The sequence below is a fragment of the Malaclemys terrapin genome, chromosome 1 (genome assembly GCF_027887155.1).
Source record: "Malaclemys terrapin pileata isolate rMalTer1 chromosome 1, rMalTer1.hap1, whole genome shotgun sequence".
Classification (NCBI taxonomy): domain Eukaryota; kingdom Metazoa; phylum Chordata; order Testudines; family Emydidae; genus Malaclemys; species Malaclemys terrapin.
Genome location: NC_071505.1, coordinates 46,618,991 through 46,635,256, shown reverse-complemented (window position 1 = coordinate 46,635,256; position 16,266 = coordinate 46,618,991). Strand labels below are relative to the sequence as shown.

The 16,266-nt window shown below is 41.8% G+C and overlaps 1 protein-coding gene across 4 annotated transcripts in view; it reads left to right on the top strand.

The window, feature by feature from the left end:
- The window catches only part of ST7 (suppression of tumorigenicity 7), a 221,035-nt gene that overhangs the window by 188,093 nt on the left and 16,676 nt on the right, over window positions 1-16,266 (top strand). For 3 of the 4 annotated variants that reach the window (XM_054023610.1, XM_054023625.1, XM_054023633.1), the window contains exon 12: window positions 13,175-13,325. In XM_054023610.1, the coding sequence (XP_053879585.1) occupies window positions 13,175-13,325 (151 nt within the window). The remainder of the gene's footprint in view (window positions 1-13,174; window positions 13,326-16,266) is intronic. The other variant, XM_054023620.1, reaches the window with a different exon arrangement.

Genomic DNA, 16,266 nt, shown 5'->3' with positions numbered 1-16,266 from the left:
ACTAATGACATCACAACTGAATTGGCAAGTCTTGTGCTGGGAATCTTGTCCTACAGATCTGATATATTGGATCATATCATTGTTATCCTCATCTTCCTTCCCCACTGTCCTTCTATTCTTTGTACCTCTCACCTCTTGAATCAGAGATGGTCAAAAAATTTAAACAAAGTATTTGCGATTTTTTTAATGTTTCGCAGAAAAACGTTGTTTTTCAACCAGCTCGTAGTAATTGAAATTCTTCTGCATGTTTCAACCATCTCTCTCTTAAATTAGGTTGCAAGGACTGTTTCTGCTACCTAGCACCATAAAGTGCTGTTGCTGACAGGGCCTTTTGGCGCTGCCGAACTACATATAAAACAAGGCTTTTCCTTTTCTAAAAATAGTTGTATCTCCAGATTCTTGCAGGCATCATTGAATAAGTGGGGCTGCAGGAGGGATTTGAGTGAAAAAGGGTAGTGTCGTTAGGGACTAGCTCAGAGAGAGTGCTCCATGCATAAGGAACGGCATGGAATAATGCATGGAAACAGTTTGTGTGTGTGTAAAATACACACACATATACACAAAGATTTTGTAGGCACTCACTTGGGATTACTTACCTGACTCAGTACACTCATCTGTAAGGCAGCCATCCCAAATTCGTGCTCATAAAATATCACACCTGTCTCTGAGGTGTTCCTTGTTCATGGAACACCCTTTCTGAACTGATCTGCAAGGCCACTACCCTCTGTGCATTCAAATCCCACCTGAAAACCCACTTCTCCTGTGACACTATAAGAAATTAGCCATCCAATAATGGCAGGAAGAGAGCCAACAGAGGATCATCTATGTAACTAACTAGAAAAATAACATTAGAAGTCTGTCCTACACAGAGTTGCCCTAGTTTTTACAAGCCAGGTTTAAATCGATTTAAGATTGCCCACACCAATATAACTAAACCAATTTAAAAATTGATTTTACTTTAACTATTTTTAGTTTTGTGTGTTGACAGGTCCTTAGCAAAATATGGCCAGTCATCACCTGAATACCCCTTCCCCCTTCTCTTTTCTGATTATCTTTTTAATTTGTCTTCAGACCAGAGACAATGCCTCCCTGTTTGTGCAGCACCTAGTACATTGTAGAAATAAACAATACAAATAAATTAATATGCCACACAAGAAATTCATGTATTCTGCGTATATCATGTATATTACAGAAAAGCTATTCCAGAAACATTTTAGAGAGATTTTAAACAATTTAATGCAAGTTTTTAAAAAATTTCTTCACCCATAAAGTTGGACTTCTTCATTACTATCAGTCCAATTCTATAGGCATTGGAAGGAGTCATGATAAACTGCAAAATTACCTAAAATAGCTTTTTTTGTGCCTGTAAATATCACAACTTTAAAGTCCAGTATCTTGGAACTTACTAAGGATAATGCTATACATCTCGCTGGGACGCTGAAATCTCCCTTATTCCAATGGTATAAAGCTCTTATATTGTAGCTTACATGATTGTAAGACTTTACTGTCACTGGTGCAGGACTGAATATTGCCTGTTATGGGACTCAGGTGTAATTTTACAGGGAAATTGCACATTTGGGAGAAAGGAAGAAACACTTCTCAGTTAGATTGTTTGTTTGGGGTTTTGTTATTTTTGGGGGGGATTATAAGAAGACAGCTATTTGAAGCTGCTCGGCCATTTGGCATGTTAGAAGTGGTCCCAATAGAGGAGGATTAGTGCTCAGAGTACAACTCTGCAATCAAATAAATTATATATATTCATTCATGTTAACGAAGTAGCAAGAGTCTGTACGTGACTTTGTGATTACACTATATGTACATAGAAATGAAGTTAATCATGAACTGAAAGCTCTTTGGAAAAGATGCCCTCTCTACCTATCTGTTTGTACAGCACTTAACACAAAGGGGCCCTGATTCTGATTAGGTCTACAGGCATTACAACAATACAAATAATAATTTGCATTTTAGGCTCACGGATTGAGGGGTATACTTCCATATGTATACATGGTGGATTATGCATTGCTAGACAAAATATGGCTTCATTAAATAACAATGCAAACCCAGACCAAGCTGGGAAAGGCAGGCTATTTCAATGCTGGATTGTCACTTTCAGTTGCTGATTTTAGTGGTAGTATTGTTTACATTTATATTATGGTAGCACTAAAGGCCAACCAATTCAGGGTCCCACTGTCCTAGGCGCTGCAGAGACATAGAAAATGTCCCCGTCCCAAACCGCTTACAATCTAAAAGACAAGACATAACAGGTGCATGAGATAACAGCTTGGTCAGGGTGCGGGCGGGGAGTCAGAGTAAGAAAAACAGTAGGATGGTTGTTGAGTTTTATAGGTGGGGCTGGTAGCACCATCTGTTGTTAAGATTGCCTGACAGCTCCTTTTTTAGTTGCTCATATTTTGCTGAAATTTTCCATGCCAGTTTTCTGCCTTAGGCCGAATTTTTTTGGAAAGTTTCAGCCAAAATGTTTCAGCCATTTTTGAGAACGAAGCTAAAGATGGTTTTTCAATGTTAAAAAAAAAAACGTTCTGGCTACCTTTCCTTTGATAATATCTAGTGTCCCCATGCTGTGGAGCAGGGTCTTGAAATTTGGCATGGGATATGGCCTTTGTGCCATGGATGTGCCTTTTGCTTTTCCTGTGAGAGTCTTCCCAAATTTGGCCAAATTATAAGCCTCTGAAAAAATCACAGTTCACACATGCTCAGTGGAGACTTATTAGAGTTTAGAAGGCTAAAATCTCCAGAGATTCTGTCTTCAGTGGGCATGCTTGAGCCTCTCACAGCTCATAGTGCTGAGCAGACTGCGCATATACCATCCTTACAGTAAGTGAGAGATGTTCTATATCTCTCTCTGGGCTAGATGGATGCAGTCAGACTTTCCCTGGATTTGGCTGCTCTAGGCTGGGGCTGGGCACCAGTACTGAGAGCAGGGAGCCTGTCTCTCCTGTGCTTTCAGTGGTCCCCTTGCTGGTAACCAGGCACCATGGAGGAGTAACAGCCTGACTGGGAGAAGGGAAAGGAGTAGATTGGGACAAGGAGCCTGGCGAGGCTAGTACTCAAATGGGTGTGGGAAGAGCGCTGTGACTGGAAGTTGGAGGTGGCACTAGTTGGACAAGGAGACTGGGGCTGAGGACTGGAACTGAGAGCTGCAAGAGGGCAGGGGAAGCTGGAATAAACTGGGAAAGGAGAATGGGACTGAGAGTCAGGGAGAGAGAGACTGGGACATGGTGAGGGAAAGAGGAGGCGAGATTGAGAGCCAGTTGGCCAGGTGGGAGGGGAACACTAACATCAGATGAAACACTGAGTGGAGGAAGAAGACTGGACAAGGATAGTAGGACAAGTGGATTGGGATGGGGAGAGTGGAGACAGATCTGGTGACGAGCTGGGGTGCGGAGGGAGAACTGGGACTTGTGGAGTAAAGAGACTGCGGCATGTCACTAAAACAAAACTTTTCACAAGAGGCCACTAGCATAACATATATATAACATAACATAAGAGTGGCCATACTCGGTCAGACCTAAGGTCCATCTAGCCCAGTATCCTGTCTTCCAACAGTGGCCAATGCCAGGTATCCCAGAGGGAATGAACAGAACGGGTAATCATCAAGTGATCCAGCTCCTATCGCCCATTCCCAGCTTCTGGAAAACAGAGGCTAGGGACGCCAACGGCATATTGGGCTGTATTAGTAGGAGCATTGCCAGCAGATCGAGGGAAGTGATTATTCCCCTCTATTCGGCACTGGTGAGGCCACACCTGGAATATCGTGTCCAGTTTTGGTCCCCCCACTACAGAAGGGAGGTGGACAAATTGGAGAGAATCCAGCGGAGGGCAACGAAAATTATTAGGGGGCTGGGGCACATGACGTACGAGAAGAGGCTGAGGGAACTGGGGTTATGTAGTGTGCAGAAGAGAAGAGTGAGGGGGGATTTGATAGCAGCCTTCAACTACCTGAAGAGGGGTTCCAAAGAGGATGGAGCTAGGCTGTTCTCAGTGGTGGCAGGTGACAGAATAAGAAGCAATGGTCTCAAGTTGCAGTGGGGGAGGTCTAGGTTGGATATTAGGAAACACTATTTCACTAGGAGGGTGGTGAAGCACTGGAATGGGTTACCTAGGGAGGTGGTAGAATCTCCATCCTTAGAGGTTTTAAGGCCCGGCTTGACAAAGCCTTGGCTGGGATGATTTAGTTGGTGTTGGTCCTGCTTTGAGCAGGGGGTTGGACTAGATGACTTCCTGAGGTCTCTTCCAACCCTAATCTTCTATGATTCTATGACCATCCCTGCCCATCATGGCTAATAGCCATTGATGGACTTATCTTCCATGAACTTATCTAGACTAAACGTGTGCCCCTCATATTCTGGGTGCCTGACTTGAGATTCAGGTCTGATTCAATGGGATGTCAATGGGAGCTGTGCTTTGACTATATAAAATACTAAGTACTCTGAAAACCCGGCACCACATGTCTCAAATTGAGCACCCAAAATTAGTGGACACTTCTGGGTAAGTTTTGACCTTATTCTCTCTGTGCCTCAGCTCTCCCATCTGTAAAATGGGATTATAGCCCTCCTTCAACTCACTGGAGTGTTGTGATGCTAAATCAATGTTGGTGAAGCACTGGGATACTATAGTCATGAGTGCTATAGGAATACCATGAGGAAATTAATAATTCTGTCCTCGGACCAGGGTTTGAATAGTCTGCCCTAATTAAGGCCTAGGGCTACATATTGAACAAGGAGGTAAAACAAAATACACCTCTACCCCGATATAACGCAACCCAATATAACACGAATTTGGATGTAACGCAGTAAAGCAGCACTCCAGGGGAGGCGGGGCTGCGCGCTCCGGCAGATCAAAGCAAGTTCGATATAACGCAGTTTCACCTATAACGCGGTAAGATTTTTTGGTTCCCGAGGACAGCGTTATATCGGGGTAGAGGTGTATTGAAGACCTGCTCGTAAATTGAGCGCCACCCATTCCATGAACTGAATAAAGCTGGCATCCTGTGGAAAAACTAGTATGTGCTCATGTAATTAGAGACTATCATAATGCGTATGCACAAGGGGGCCAAATAAAAGTTGCACAGGGAACCTTAATTCTGGCATTTCCTAACTTTTTAGTGCTTGAATTTGCAATGTTAATAATGTTCTTTTGACATTAGTTTTTTTGTGTAATAAATTTATCTTCAGCAAAATTGCCACACATCCCGTAGGACACAACAAAATGCAGCACTTCTTGACACAGGAATCAGTTATAGAGACTAAGACAGGAAATGCAGCCAGGTACAACAGCATCAGTCCTTTATTTATTTTCCATGGGCTAGACTGTAGCAGGGCTATAAGGAAGAGTAAGATTCTGTATAGCCACACTGGGATGTGGAAGGGAGTAAAGTCCATACAGCTTTGCAGGACCTACCCAGATATTGGGTCCAGCCTGGTGGGGGGCAGTAGGGGCTACGTGCCTGATTTCCCCATCCACGCACCCTCAAATCCTATGATAGTGATAGGCACAAGGAACTCAATCTATTTACCTTCACAAAGAGAAGGTTAACGGGTGACTTGATCACTGTCTATAAGTGCCACCATGGGCAACAAATATTTGATAATGGGCTCTTCTGCCTAGGAGACATAGGTATAACAAGATCCCAAGTTCAAAGCTAGACAAATTCACACTGGAAATAAGGTACACATTTGCAATAGTGAGGTTAATTAATCATTGGAATAGCTTCCCAAAGGCTGTGGTGGATTCTCCATCACTGGCAATTTTTAAATCAGTTGGATGTTTTGCTAAAACATATGCTGTAGTTCAAATAGGAATTATTTTGGGGAAGGTCTGTGGCCTGTGTTTTACAGGAGGTCAGGCTAGATGACCACAGGGGTCCCTTCTGGCCTTAGTGGGTTGGGGGTAGGGGGAGAGGCAGAGAGAGATGTGGAGTAGGTTGAGGAGTAATGGTTTCCCCCCTATACACATACTACCTGGTTCACAGTAGGAATGGGGAGGGTAATGGGCCTTTTACACTATGCTACCCATCTTTCTTACTCCTGCATTACCACAGCAAAGAGATGCTTCAGAGAAATCGTACCTCTCTGAGAGCCGTTCCCTTAGCGAGCTCCTCATGGAGTGGCACACTACTTGCCACCCCATGTGCTGGGCTGAGTGTAAAAGCTCTATAGCCCTAAGTTATTTCTTGTTATTAGCTAAAATAGATAAGGAGTGCTTGTGGCACTTTAGAGACTAACATTTATTTGAGCATAAGCTTTCGTGGGCTACAACCCACTTCATCGGATGCATAGAATGGAACATATAATAAGGAGATATATATATACATACAGAGAACATGAAAAGGTGGGAGTTGCTCTACCAACTCTAAGAGGCTTATTAATTAAGATGAGCTACAGCCACAAAAACTTATGCTCAAATAAATTTGTTAGTCTCTAAGGTGCCACAAGTACTCCTGTTCTTTTTGCAGATACACGGCTGCTACTCTGAAAGCTGTCTCTTTGATATGTTGCCTATTTAGCCTGTTAATCGACTTTTCATCTGCATTTGGAACTGCTTCTAGTCTAGTGTAGTGTCAGACTGTTGATGGGCCCTCAAAGCTGGGAAGCTTTTTTTCTTTTTTCCATTCGCCAACTTTTGATCTTGTGTTGATCCCTGGAGCCAGGATCCCAGTGAAGCTGGGGAGAGAACGATAATTCTGTTTTGCAGGGAATTTCAACATTTTGGGGGGTGGTTCTAAATTGGAATGAAATCAAATTTCAAAATCTCAAAATTCTTCAAGAAACGGAATTGCCATTCTCCACCCAGCTCTCATGTTGACATTAAACCAGGACCTATTCCTGCATGACCTCCATATGGGGAACTTCCATTGAAACATTGGCAGTTCTGTGCACAGAGGGTGGAATTGACCCAAGTGCAGAGGACCAGAACAAGACTTGTTCTGAGGGCTTAATAGGATTTCAGTCACATAGAGGCCTTGTGCCAACCTTCTGCACAAGGGTGAATTTCACCCAAACGACTTGCAAGATTGAGAACATGTTTGGGAAAGTAACCACCACGAACCCTGATCGTGTGTGGTACTGAGTGCTGCACCTTCAGGCCGACGGCTGTTAGAAATATCTTCTGAGTATTGTCATTTTTGGAGCTAGGAATAACATGGAGTGGGAGTATAATTGTATATATCATCACAGTTAATTATTGGGTCCAATATTTATTAGCAATTGTCAGAAGTTTTCTTGTTTTGTATCTGTTATTTTTAATTTAATTTTATTTTTGTGACCATGAGGAGACAACAAACAGTAGGTAGGAATCAAAGTAACAAGATTTAATCCAAGAATTCTTTGGGAAAAGGCACTGCTGTTATATTTGTTCTTCTCCAGATAATGAAGTATCTTTGCAAGGCTTTTAATTTTTCCTTTAATTCAAATATTTAAATGTTAAGAATCTGTCTTGCCACTTATTCTAATAGTTGCAAAAGAGAACACTGAGATAGGAGTTAGATATTCTAAAATTGTAAAAATCAAGATAATGCTTTGTAGTTAATGCAGATGTGCTCCTTTCTGCTAAAAGGTGGAATCTTTGCTTTGAAATATGCAGTAACATTATTTTAAGGGAACCGATAAGAAACATTTCTGACTTCTCTGCAGCCCAGAGGCATCCCATCTCTCATGACCGATGAGTCTGGAGTCAACTTTTCATTCCACTCTGTGTGCAGCCCTTGATTCCTTTGACTCCCCTCCCACACCAAACTATCCATCCGATTAAATGTTTGCTCCCAAACCAGTCCACCTGCTGTTCTCACATGTGCAGTTGAACATCTCTAAGTAAATTCCAAGTATCACACAGACTTCCTCCACGGCAAATTTATCCTCCCCTCCTTCAGTACTGTTGTCTACATCAAAAACAGCACTACTTCTCCCTCCTGGAATTACACACTTATTCACCTTTTCCTATTCTTTAAGCCCCTTTCCTCATCTGCCCAGGTCCTACCTGATTTTTTCAAGCAGAAGATTTATAAGATCTGTGATGGCTTCCCTGTAATAACTCCCGCCCTTCTTCTCCTTCCCCTCTGATCCCGCCTCTTCCTTTCCTTCTTACCCTTTGCTGACTCTGACATCACATTTGTTTCCTCTGCACCTGTCCTCTCAACCCCATCCCTTCGGGGTTATTGACCCACCACGCCTAACACTTACTCTTGCCCTCAGTCTTTTCCTCTCTTCTGCCTCCCATTTGCTCTGCATACAAGCATGGCCTAGTGTCCTCCATTCTCAAAATCAGCCCATGAACGTGACTGTGAAAGGATTATGCTCCCCTACACCCATTTCACTTTGGTCTCTAACTTGGCTGTTAGTGAGTGCCTGTTCAGCTCTTTCCACTCCCTCTGCCCTGCGGTGGATTTTGCAATCCTTGTCCTTCCAGACCAAAGCCAGGGTAGGTGTCTGCATTCCCAGCCCTTTTTAACTTGACAAGCACTTCTGGGTGTGGGGTGGGGCACTGGCTTGATTCTCTTTTTGAAGGCAGATGACCAGTGTGACATACAATAGCTGTTTCTTCAAAAACAAGATACTTAAATAGTAGAGTAAAAGCACAGAGTAAAAAGGAGATTTACAGACAAAACAAAGTTAACCACATATCTTTCTTGTCTAGGATTGATCTTTGCTATAAGCTTACCAGGCAGGCTGTCTACCTTCAGTTACCTCAGAGAGAGCATGTTTCTAGTCCATCATGCTGGGCTCCCTTGTCATGCATCTCTGGCTTATGTTCAATCAACTTATTCCTCTGGTGAATGCATTTCCCTACTCCCACCAAAACCAGTCTGCTCACCGCTCCAAAGTTCCGATATAGGTTATCAAATAGCTCCATGTATTATAACAGCTCTTAAACCAAGACTTTATTGCTTTCTCTGTCTGTGAGGATGTTCTCAGAACGTAGACAACCCCCATGCAAAATACATATTCAGGTGTGGGATATAGAAACCATATTTTGGTAGCAGATCATAATATTCCATTAAAATAGGAACATCTATCATCTGAGTATCACAGTAACCTTTCTACCATCCCACATTAGCATGGCCTTACCAAATTTACAATCCATTTTCATAAATTTCACAGTCATAGCATTTAAAAAATCTGGAATTTCACAGTTTCAGATATTTAAATCTTAAATTACATGGGGTTGTAACAAAGCAGGAATATGTATTTTAAAATGGTAAAATATAAACATGTAAAGCCCTTTAGTCAACGTTTCTCAAACTGGGGTCCCGATGCTAAAGAGGGTCAGAAGGCTGTTGTAAAGGCATCATGGTATTACCACCCTTACTTCCGTGCTGCCTTCAGAGCTGGGTGGCCGGAGAGTGGCGGCTGCTGGCTGGGCACCCAGCTCTGAAGGCAGCGCAGAAGTAAGGGTGGCAATACTAACAAGGAGTCTGGTGGCACCTTAAAGACTAACAGATTTATTTGGGCATAAGCTTTCGTGGGTAAAAACCTCACTTCTTCAGATGCATGACTATGCAGAGGGAAGGAGAAGTAGTGCTGTTTTTGATGTAGACAACAGTACTGAAGGAGGGGAGGATAAAGCTTATGCCCAAATAAATCTGTTAGTCTTTAAGGTGCCACCAGACTCCTTGTTGTTTTTGTAGATACAGACTAACACGGCTACCCCCTGATACTTGGTGGCAATACTGCAACCCTCTAAAATAGCCTTGGGGTCTTTTGGGTCAGGACCCCCAGTTTGAGAAACACTGCCTATAGCAGGGGTAGGCAACCTATGGCACACGTGCCGAAGGCGGCACACGAGCTGAATTTCAGTGGCACTCACACTGCCAGGGTCCAGGCCACCGGTCTGGGGGGCTCTGCATTTTAATTTAATTTTAAATGAAGCTTCTTGAACATTTTAAAAACCTTATTTACTTTACATACAATAATAGTTTAGTTATATATTATAGACTTATAGAAAGAGACCTTCTAAAAACGTTAAAATGTATTACTGGCACGGAAAACCTTAAATTAGAGTGAATAAATGAAGACTTGGCACACCACTTCTGAAAGGTTGCCGATCCCTTGCCTATAGCATAGGGTAAAAGTACACAAAAGACCAGATTTCCCAAGGGAGACCAGATTTCATGGTCTGTGATGTGTTTTTCATGGCCATGAATTTGGTAGGGCCCTATATATTAGCAATAGCAGTAGTATAGCTGGTCTGAAAATTTCAAAGTTTTTGAAATTGTGTCAAAGAACATGGAGAAAATTGTGCAGAAATGTTCGCAATTTTTCTCTTCCCTTTGCTGACCAGCTCTAATTATTCCTTGTTTCTGGTAACATCCACAGCATGCTAGGTGCTCTGCAAACAGGCAAGATTAAATGGTCCATTTTCAACTGCTGCATTGACTTCATCTCTTCTAACTCACTTCTGCATCCCCTCCAATCTGGCTTCCACCCTCTCCATTCTACTGAGAATATATTTACCAGATGCTCAAAGTACCTCTTCCTCACCAAGCCACAGGGCCTTCACTGCATCCTTTCTGCTGCCTTCTTTACTGTTGATCACGCCTTTCCCCTTGACACCTTATCCTTCCTTTGCTTTCATAGCCATGTTCTCTCATGGTTCTCCTCCTGTCTCCCTTACTGCTCTTTCAGGGACTCCTCTGGCAGCTCCTGTCCTCCTTTCTCTGCAGGTTTCTCTTTTAGTATGTTCCTCTTCTCCCCCTGCATCTTATCTCTTGCCTACCTTCTCTGCTCACCCGGTTTCTACAATCCTCTACGTATGGATGATTCAGAAGTCTATATCTCAATGCTTGCTCTGTCCTATTCCATCTAGTCCCACACATCTGCCTCTCCTACATATTGCCTTGGAGGGCCTACTGCCAGCTCACACGCAACACTACCAAAACAGAGCTCAATCATTTACCTCCTACAACCTTCACTTTTCCACCTTTCTCCTTTCTTTCTGTCTCTCGGGCTTGCAATCTTGGTGTCCCCTCTAATTCCCTTCTCCTTCTCTCCACACATCCAGCCTGCCTAAATCTGGTGGTTTCTTTTAACATAATCTTACTAAAATCTCCCTTTCTTTCTATCCTGATGGCGCTGATGTGCTTGTGAAGCCATTGTTATTTCCCTCTTCCTTCGTGATACCCAAATCACTCGCTTCTAATCCATCCAAACACTGAAGCCAACATTATCCTTGCCTTTGGATCTGACCATATCACCCCACTCTTTAAATCAGCCCACTGGCCATTGCCTGTTGTTTCAAGTTTAAAGTTCTCATCCTAGCCTTCAAGAGCCTGCCTATCTCCACTGCAGTCTAGAACTGGAATCTTGTCTCCCATTGGTGTTCAGTGTTCTCCCTCACCCGCATCACCCTAGCCCTGATGACACCTTCATTTCCTTCTGCCTCTCCCATCTTCATACCTTCTTCTACGCCGCTCTTTATGTATGGAATACACTCCCTGAATCCATGTGCTAGCTCCCCCTGCCACGAACATGCACGCACATACATTTTTATTAAAGTATTTCTAAAGATTCCCTTCTTCTACAACACCCACAAATAGAAAAAAATTGAAAATATTAGATTAAGAGGGTCAGGAGGATAAGAGGTTTCTCCAAGGTATCTCCGTCCTCTAGATCTCCCAATGGATCTTGTCTGTGTTCAAGACTGTAAACTTTCTGTGCAGAGCACTTTCTTGATAACTGAATCATACAGGGCTGAGCACATTGTTGGCACTTGCAGAAGAAGAAACATTTATACATACTCATAACTCACCCTTTTGTAGTGCAAGGTTATTACTGCTCTGCATCCTAGAAGTAGCACTTTGGTTGTATTCCTTTGCTTTCATCATGACCAGACAAGTCATTGGGGAATCAGAAGCGGGTCTCAAAGAAGAACAAGTCATTGTTTAATAAAAACTCAACTTGTCATCCTGATCTAAGTTTCATTAAGGCCTTGTAACTGACGCTTGGAGAGAAGGGTAGGTCAGAGTTCCCCTTTTCCCCAGTACTAAAAACACTGGGTTAATACAGTTTCAGAAGACCAAGAAGCAGGTTGTGGAGATTTTTTGTCTTCTTCCCTGAAGGTGAACCCAGGTCCTGGCACAGAGCCGCTTTGCTCTACAGCAAAGAAGAAAGAGTAAGTTACTTGAAGTGGGCTATGTAAAGACAGGGAAAGACTACCTGTCATCCCTTTCATGGTAAAGCAGGCTGGGAAAGGAGAGGAGTCTTTAAAATACAGATACCTCTCTCTCTCAAAGAATTATTAGGCAGATAGCACCAAAGCAGAAGGAGTCATGTGCTGGTCTGAGAGTCACCCAGCAGATGGAACCTATGGGGAATGTAGATAGAGGCTCAGAGAAGCTCATGCATTTGGAGAGATTTGGGGGCTTTAACTACTGCTGTATCATGGACATTCTTGGGATTTCTGTCACTTTGTATTTTGGGGAACTTGTCTCTGTGTTAGACATTGGTATGTCCCATGTTGCAATAAACAACTTGGCCTACGTTTTCTGAAGTGATTTTGGGTGCCCAGCTTGAGTGGTGAATACCGATCCTCTGGAAATCAGGTTGTTTTCAGGTGTTTCATGTTGGGTAACCAAAAATTGAGGCACCCAAAATCACTGTCCATTTCTGTCCTCCTTTGTCCCACCACGGAAGTAGAAGCATCCTGACACTGGTGCAAACTTTACCACATTCATATCCATTAATACACTGATTGTAAGGAAATAGTTTTATGAAGACCTTGTGTATGAGCTAAAATTATTGCCCATTTATTTGGAGAGAGGCTAGATTCTTTAAGCACCTCATTACTTTCTCACATCATTTCTTGTATTATAAATACTTTAATTTAAAAGCTGTTGTAATTCAAGCATCCTGTCTGTTGTGTGTGGGTTTTTTAAATTTCTCTTTCCCTTTGATAAGAGAGACATCTCATTTTGAAATTCTCTGTGGTCCCCAGTACAGCTGAAGAGCACAACATTAACCATCTGGTGGCATATTTTAGTGTTTGGGATAATTCAATAATTATCTTCAAGTGCAGTTTGTGATGTTACATATTTGATGAAACACTTAGGAATAAAAGTACTTTAGAGAAATAGAGCTTTCAGTGTGCATTGAGGAATTGCAAGCAGCTACTGTGTTTATTATTACATCTGAAATAATTGCGTTCTCTCTTTCTATTGCAGTATCTACTAGAAATGAAAAGCTTAATACTACCCCCTGAACATATTCTGAAGAGAGGGGACAGTGAAGCAATAGCATATGCTTTCTTTCACCTTCAGCACTGGAAAAGGGTAGAGGGGGCACTGAATCTCTTACATTGTACGTGGGAAGGCAGTAAGTAATTCTCTTTCTCAGAAACATTTTACAGGAATTGAAACAATTTAACCACATATTTCCATGAAGTATTATGAGTAAATAATCATTTATACGGTGCAGCACCTTCCATCGAAGGCGCTCATAGCACTTCAAACCACTAATGAACTAAGCTTCACAGTACCTCTGGGTGGTAGATATGTATTCTTGTTTCATTCTATAGATGGGTCAAGTTGCCTTTCTTCAGGTCATGCAGGGAAAATTATTGGCAAAGTTAGCAAGAGAACACAGGAGTCCTGATTCCCAGCCTCCTTCTCACACCAGTAAACCAGTCCCTTTGTGGAAAATTAAATGTTAACAAACCCTGTCAATGGCCTCTAATGAATTTTGGACCCTCAAATTCTGTGCTAATTACAAAGCCAAATATTATTTAGGAAATATACCACTAACAATGAGGAGACTTTTATGATAAGTTTGTATGAGTTATAATATTGTTGTTCAACAGAACTGCGTAGGTTTTTTGCTGAGTCTTGTTGACACAGATCCCGGCCCCACATACAGCCCCTTTGTGTTGCTACAGAGATGCAAAGGGACTGTAAAACTATCTTAACTGGACAGCTGAGGGTTCCCCAACATGTATGGAATCCCCCTATAACACCTCCTTCCCACTCAGCCCCTGGTGTAAGGGTCATGTTCCCAGGAGCAATAGGGTGCAGTGCCAGTGCCACTGTGCTCTGGTGATCCCCAGCTGGCATAATGTCAGAGGAACCCTAAAGTCTGCTGAACTCAGTGAGTTTTGGGAGCATAAGGAATGTAGGATCATGCCCCATGGAACTATGTCTCCAAATTCTGGGCCAGGATTAATATACTATAGTATTCCCCCCAGGGACTGCATTAGGGTGACTAATCTGGAGTTCAGTTTTACCTTTACCATTGTCAGTTTGCAGATACAAACTTCCTTCATTTAACTAAGGGGAAGAAAGCAAAGCCTTGTGCTTAAAGCACAGTACCAAAGACTCAGGAGATCTGGGTTCTACTTGCTGTGTGACAATGAGCAAAATCACTTATCTTCTGTACCTCATTTTTCTCGGGGTAAAATTGGGATGATAATTTCTTTCTTCACAGAGGACTTGTGGAGCTTAGTTCATTAATATTTGAGAGCCTGATACTGAAGACACTATAAAGTATAAAGTGTATTATCATGATTAAACCAAATAAATCAACATAATGTTTTGTATTCAGTAAGCTCTATTCTTTCCACCCTGGTGATAATACATTTGAAATATTTTGTGTGTTTTCAATAACTGTGCTGAATTTTAATTTTGTAAAGTGTTTTCACCTTTATAACTATGTACACTTGAAAAAGAACCCACAGGAATTTAAAAAAAGTGGTGTTTAGAATGACTTTCTGTGAGATTGTCTATAGTGACTTTTTTTTCTGTAATCACCTTTCACTTCCCCTTTTCTGCTCTGTTCTTTTTCTGATTTCCCTCATCTTTGCAGCCTCCCTATGTTCCATTCTTTCTGTCCTGTTTTTCTCTCTCCATTATGTCTTCATTCAGACCTCACCTTTAAAGTACACCTTTCCCACCATGCCTGTCACACTGATAATCCACCAAAGAAATATATTTTACACAAGATTAATTAAAGTCAATCATCCTCTCATCAACCACTGGCCTGAATTTTGTCTAATCTAGAGGGAAAGGGATGCATCTGTGTCTATGTATTGTCACACTCCCTGCAAACTGGTGATGCTCAATAAGTAATTCAGTTTCCTTGCTGTGTGTGGTTTACTCCATTGTGTTTGTCCCGCATGTGTGTGTGTGTGTGTGTCACACACACTCTCTCTCTCTCTCTCTCTCTTTTCAGTATTCTACTTGTTCTCTCACTACTTACTTATTTATCCCCAGCTCAGTCCCCTCCATTGTTTCCTTTGTCATCTCCTATTCCTCCCCAATGCTTACTTTTGATGGTGTCTCTTCCTCTCCTATTCTGTATTGTTTCTTCTCCTCCACTCATCATTTCATAGCAATTGTATTCAGAAAGGCATTATCACAAGATCATATAATTGCTCATAGTAATTTCTTGCTCAGGTTCCTATTGAAGCATTCTTTGCTTTGTAACAATGGGACCTCTAACTACAGTTTGACTATTTTCTCTTTTTCTTCCCTCCATAGCTACTTGAAAATGTATTTTATCCTACACAGGAGTCAATAAAAATAATGGCCATTCATTTCCAACTTCTAAAAGGAACAGCTGTAATCCATTTTGCGTAGTTATTTCAGAGAAATGTAAACAATGGGTCAAATCCAGAGGGCCTTATTCAAATTTTTACTCCTTCCTCACTCAGGCAGATTCCCATTTATTTTAATAGGATTTTGCCTAAGTAAAAACTGAGTCAAGAGCTCAGTGTTTGGCCCTATATTAGTATCTTTCAGTTGCATATCTCTTCTTTAATTAATATTCTTATAGATGTTGCAAATTAAACATTTGATTATATTGTATTATATCATTCTGTCAGTTTCATGTCACTTCTATGCAAACAGCTTCCTTGGCATCTCTGTTCTACCAAAATTTAAACTCATATGAACCATGGCAGAGGAATAAAAACTTAACTGGGTCCTAATTCTTCCTGGCAGTGTACAGTACATTGAGTGCTTAATCACTTGCTGATGCTCTCTGTACTGATATCTATCTACATAGCAATAATATCTTAACATTATAGCATGCCACGAAGTTACTTAAATTACCAGCCCCTGTCACTTTACCAGCTTATATGTAGGAAGTTAATGCCTAAAAAACTTGTATTACTAAATTTTATCTGGGTGGGACTTGGACAAAGATAAGTACTAGCATTTCTTAAAGTAAATTACTTTGTGGTACATTTTCACATTTGCTTCTGGGAGGAAAGCAGATTGTTCCTTCTATGGCAAGCTCTAACTGAAACATGTCTAGAAAGTCT